Below are 6000 nucleotides of genomic sequence, written 5' to 3'. Positions count from 1 at the left end.
GTTGTGGGGCTTGGAAGTCAGGATATGGATTGGGGCCTCAATGCTGGGAACCGGAGGAGGGTCACAGATGTGGGGGACAGGCTCTGCTCCAGCATGCAGAGGCCCTCCCCTGCCCTTGGAGGCACATCAGCTTTTGAACACTTACAGGGTTAAAATGCGGAAGTGTTTGGTGGCAGACACTTTCTGCCACTGCTTGGAGACCCCAGGAGAGTGTTGCCAAGATCCCATATAAGCACGGAGGTGGAGTGAGTGYGGGAGGCACCTGTGTGCCGGGCATGGAAACCCAGCAGGCAGAGGCGCTCAGCTCTGAGCCCTCCTCATGCACGGCAGTGGTGAGTGGGCATGTCAGCTGGGGGGTTGAGAGGGCYGGACCATCATCTCATGCCTGCTGGTTTCCATGGAGGCAAGATGCCAGGGTGTCTCGTGGCTCTGGAGAGCTGTGTCACTGCCGACCCAGGGAGCCAGACCCGACATCCCGGGCTGAGCCAGCCAGAGGCAGCTCCTATTTGGCTCATTTGGCAGTAGCTCTGGGCTGCTTGGGTCAAACCTGGTTTGGTTCTACTTTAGGATGAAACTCAAGTTTGCTCCATCTCAAATGTCTCTCCCCCTCCAAGGACTGAGATTCTCCTCTCCCTTTCTGTCAACCCTTCCAGCAAGGCACCCAGCAAGGTGTTTGCAGGGTTTCCCGTCTGCCCTCAGGAGCCAGCACTTCCCAGGACACAGGGAATGGCTTCCCAGGTAGGTCTCATCAATCTTGTTCCTGGACGGGCATCTCTGCCTTGGGCTGCCAGAAAGCCTCTTCCTCGCCGCGATGCTCTGCAGGACTGTTCTCTCCTCCCCCTCTTCCTGCGCTGCCAGCCTCTGGGATGGTCTCAGCTGGGAGCACATCCTCATATTAAACAGCRCCTCAGTTTCCCATGGCAGTGTCTGGATGAGTCTACTGCCTTGACTGGTTTGCCTCCAGGTTTGATTGTCAAATTGAGAAGCATGGGAAGAGTCCTGCCACACACCTGCACTCTGAAACCTCCCTCCCTCCCATCTTACATTCCCTGCCTTTCTGCCTCTCTTCTTTGCTCCTTCAAACAGGCGACTTGGCAGAGGAAGGTCTCCCAGGATGACAGTTTCTGAGGAGTGCATGTGCGTGTGCACGTGTGTAATCAAGGGGAGAAAACGGTGCTGGTAAAAGCKGAAGGCAAGCAGATGAAGGCAAGAGGGAGAGGAGATGGGCTTCATGCTTTTKTCTACTCAGTGACTCCCGTAGAATGTGTCCACGGGATGGTCATGGAGGGGCTTTGAGTTACAGTCAGAAGGTCRGACCATTGACTTGCTTGTCTAGGCTAGAGCTGGGGTTAGTTTAGGGATGAGGTGCTGGTATGGATTTGGTGCAAACTCCCAGTACTTATCCCTGCTACTGCCATTTCCAGAAATGATCTTTGAATAGTGGTTATTCCATCCAGATCTGGTCTGTGCTGTCATGTGCACGTCCTCAGGGGAGTCTCTTGGAACCCGGTCACCAAGGTACCCGGGACAGGGCAGGCAATGCAGCAGGCAGCAGTCCCTCAAAGGCAACCCGATGCTCTCCAGAGGTCCCTTTGAACCTCTATCATTCTGTGATCCTGTGCATGTTATGAAGTCCCCCATCTGCCTTTCCAGTTCTTCATTTTGGACTCCCTAAGTCCCTCTTCCTTTAGACCACGTTTTCCTGAGACATCGCTGACATCCACAGCTGGCCACCAGCCAGCCACACAGCATAGGAAGTGTCCTAGCCTGCCCTCCTYGTCTCTGGGGACTGACACTACAAGYGTGCTYGTGGCCTTTGCTGAAGTCCGAGTGCCAGTTTTGGGGCTGGGCACTGGGCACAGGCAAAATCCATTGCCTGCTGGTGCAGCCAAGCCCGACTCTTGCTAAAGYCGAGATGGGAACTTTGAAGTGGAGTCTCAGCAAGGCTGTGAGCCAGCAGTGAAGATGAAAATGCAGACTTTGCAAGGCCTGCCATGTGTGAGGATGTTCTCCGTGCTAGCAACGAATACCCATATGTCCACCTCTCTACAGCTCCTTTGCCATTCCAGRAGGGCTTTTTGCTTGTGTGCAGGCAGGGTCTTCACCATCCCTGCTGCTTTCAAATGACAACACTGCTTCTCCCCCTAGGGCACAGAGCTGACAGCATCAGCATTGTAGCATGATGATTTCCAATCTCACCGTGTACAGCCCAGACGTATTCCTCCTGACGGGCATCCCCGGGCTAGAAAATGTCCAGTCGTGGCTCGCCATTCCTCTGTGCACCTTGTACGTGGCTGCAGTTCTGGGCAACTGTACCATCCTCTTCATCGTCCACACAGAGCCGAGCCTCCACCAGCCCATGTACTATTTCCTGAGCATGTTGGCCCTCTCCGACCTGGGCCTCTCGGTGTCCACCATGCCCACGATGCTGAGCCTCTTCCTCCTCAACTCCCGGGAGGTGGACGTCAACTCCTGCATCGCCCAGCTGTACTTCGTCCACACGTTCTCCCTCATGGAGTCGGCCATGCTGCTGGCCATGGCCTTTGATCGCTTTGTGGCCATCCAGCAGCCCCTCAGGTACACTTCCATCCTGACGGACTCGACTGTCCTCAGGACTGGGCTGGCATTTGCTGTAAGGAGCGCTTTTATGGTAATGCCTACCCCCATTCTCCTCCGYCGGCTGCAGTTCTGCCTTCCCAACGTCCTCTCCCACTCCTTCTGCCTGCACCAGGATGTCATGAAGCTGTCCTGCTCTGACAGAAGGATCAACAGCATCCTTGGGCTCTTTGTCGTTGTCTCCACCATGGGCCTGGACTCTGTGCTCATTGTCCTCTCCTACATCCTCATCGTCAGCACGGTGCTGGGCATTGCATCCCGAGACGAACGCCTCAAGGTCCTCAACACTTGTGTCTCCCACATCTGTGCTGTCCTGATCTTCTACATCCCCATGATCGGCATTTCCATGATCCACCGGTTTGGGAAACACGCYTCTCCCCTGGTGCATGTCCTCATGGCTGATGTCTATGTGCTGGTGCCCCCTGTGATGAACCCCATTGTGTACAGTGTGAAAACTAAGCAGATTCGGCGGCGGATACTCCTGAGATTTCCCAGGCAAAGACTGCTGGAAGAACACTAAGCTTTTGTTAGACACCCGTTATCCAAATAGCTTTACCGTAGGAAGATACTTTTGCCCCAACTCTTTCTTTTTCTTTTCTAGCTCAGATTCACTGCCCCTCTGTTRAAGAGATCGTGCGAACACAGCCTACGTACTTCCAGACCACCTTTTCACTGGCTTGGCCTGGAGGAGGACATCTCTTCTTTTGCACTGGGGGCAATGGCTCTCCTTGCTCGGGCTGGCCTCTAGTGCACAAGTACCACACTACTTGCTGTGTGGTTGCACTCTGCAAACTCACAGGTGCCACGTCATGGCCACAGGCAAGGCTGGGGAAGAGCAGGCTCGTGCTCTCCTGAGACCCCACTTAAAAACAAAAGAGGGGTTATAGCAATGCTTGTCAGTAAGGCGTAAGAGCTCCCCAGGAGGTTTTTTTTCTGGGTGGTAGCTACTAAATATTAATACGTATGTAACAGAGAATAGGGGAAAACTGAGAAATGTCCAAGTTTTAGCACTTCATTTAAAGTACACGTATTTAAATCCACTCAGGTCACTGTTGCAAGATACCAATGAAGCACCGTGCTTAGAAAGCAGGAAGTTTGCTCTAAAAGAAGAATGTGCATGTCTGTATGAAATTTGGGGGTGAAAAGTAAGAGCCACCATCTCCTTGTGCTTCAAACTGTGCAGCTGTGAAGGGGAAGGAGGCAGCTGAGGCTTGAAAGCAGTGACTGTTGCTTAGGCAAACTGGAGTTTGGGAGGTAATCCTCCTTCTCTGCTGGGAGGTGATCCTGCCCCTCTACTCAGCCCTGGTGAGGCTGTGCCTGGAGCACCGGGTCCAGTGCTGGGCTCCTCAATGCAGGAGAGTCRTGTAGCTACTGGAGTGAGTCCAGCAAAGGGCTACAAAAACAATTAAGGGACTGGAGCATCTCTCCTACGAGGAGAGGCTGCGAGAGCTGAGACCGTTCACCTGGAGAAGAGAAGACTGAGGGGGATCTTGTCAATGTGTGCAGTTATCTGAAGGGAAGGTGTCGAGCGGATGGGGCCAGACTCTTCTCAGTGGTGCCCAGCAACAGGACGAGGGGCAACAGGCACAAACCGAAACACAGGAAGTTCCACCTGAACATGAGGAAAAACTTCTTTCCCGTGAGAGAGTGACAGAGCGCTGGAACGGGTTGCCCCGGGGAGGTTGTGGAGTCTCCACCCTTGGAGATATTCAAAAGCTGTCTGGACACGGTGCTGGGCAGCCTGCTCTAGGTAGCCCTGCTTGAGCGGGGGGGGCAGCGGGGGGTTGGACTAGATGATCCCCAGAGGTCCCTGCCAACCTCAACCATTCTGTGATTCTGAGTTGCAGAATTGCCTTAAATGCAAAAAGGCTGGAAACAYGACCTATGGGACTGTTGAAAGTGTAAAGCAGTGGCTGCTCAGCACACTGAGAGAACAGCAGTGGAAACAGCAATGTGGGTTTCAGAGGAAATTCCAGCCTGGCCATGTGTGAAAATTATTGTCCTTACTGAGACCGCTCCTTGTTGAYGATAGCAGTTACCTGCTGCCAAGGTAGATAGAATCATAGAATTGGTAAGGTTGGAAGGGACCTCTGGAGATCAACTAGTCCAAACCTCAAGATGTGCAGATCCCTGCAACCCACTTGAGCAATTCCTGTGTTTGACTAAATTCTTCCTTCTGCTTTTCTGCTCTGTGTCTTTGCCCCACAATGATGAGGCGGTGATTCATCCAGACCTCCCCCCAGAAACTTTCTTTAGACTGAAGATCACAAATCTACTCCCATGCMCACATTTTTGTGTGCAGATAGCACATGCAGGCTGTGCTCTCACTCACACCTCCGAGCTATCTGAAGATGTTATTGCCCCATCATCCCCTTCACGCAGTGTATTGGCTCCCAGCTTCACCCTCCTCTGTGAGATCCCACCTCGAGGCAGCCCTCATCCAGACACCCCTCCGGTGCTCTCCGTGGTCTCCTGGTGCCTCCCTCACCTCGGAGCACTTGTCTGCTGGTCCACCCTGCCCACCRTGCACAGAGTGTCCTCCACATTTGCCCCACTTGTGTCCTGCCAAGCTGGGTTTACAACTCAGGCTGAGGAAAGTTCTCCACAGATTTGCTCTCTGCTTTACCAACGCATGTTGGAGCAGGACCACAACAGGGGGCTAAAGCTGTTGTAGGTTCATTTTAAAAATAAAAGTCCACTTTCTGGCATTTGTGATTTTGCCTCTTCTGCTTTTGCAGCAGTCTTTTAAGTATTCGGCTCAAAACTTGTAGGTACTTYCCCTCCTCAGACACTGGCCCCATCGTGCTCATCCTGCAAGTGGTTAAAACTGACCTGTACTGCAGGAGGTCACGGTTTCCCACAAAGCTACCAAAGGCCATCAATGTGAGAAGGACAGACATGCCCACCAGACAGGCTGGTGGTCAGAGCGCGTGYCTGGAAAGCCAGTGAGTGGACCTCTGAGGCTGGAGAAGCCCCAAAGGGACTTCAGCTCCCCAGGAGAGTACGTTGTGGGAAGTGCAAAGGTAGGTGCCTCCTGGGCTTGTGCTGGGACCTGTCAACACTGCAGTCTTCCCATAAAACCTCCAGGTCACCTCACATCAAGCATATCCCAGCACCAGAGGGGATGGTGCATGCAGATCACCATCCTTCCTTCTTTTAAGGTCTTCCTCTTATGTTTATAGCTTGTTTCTTGTGCTCTGAATCACAACCCAGTTATGAGCACTGACACACATTTGTCAGTGCCTATGGTGGAGAGCATTACACACATCCCACTCCCTCCCCAGTCCCTACCCCGCACTCCGCCCCTGCAGTGATGCCTGTGCTCATGTCTGCTGGGACCGTGCCGGGCTCAGTGCTGCCGGGGTGTCTTGGACATGCTGCTGG

General features: G+C 53.4%; 1 protein-coding gene across 1 annotated transcript; it reads left to right on the top strand.

Annotated features, from left to right (window-relative positions):
• The first annotated feature begins 2179 nt into the window (after positions 1–2179).
• On the top strand, positions 2180–5565 carry LOC146591352 (olfactory receptor 51A7-like). Its single transcript, XM_085313067.1, has 3 exons — positions 2180–3096; positions 4099–4137; positions 5388–5565. Exons 1-3 carry the CDS (start codon positions 2180–2182, stop codon positions 5563–5565), a joined length of 1134 nt encoding a protein of 377 aa, XP_085169193.1.
• Positions 5566–6000: the final 435 nt, after the last annotated feature.

Source organism: Rhea americana, unplaced genomic scaffold (assembly GCF_003343005.1).
Source record: "Rhea americana isolate MKP2758 unplaced genomic scaffold, rheAme1 scaffold_376, whole genome shotgun sequence".
NCBI classification, from domain to species: Eukaryota; Metazoa; Chordata; class Aves; order Rheiformes; family Rheidae; genus Rhea; species Rhea americana.
This window is presented reverse-complemented; position numbering and strand designations above follow the sequence as displayed.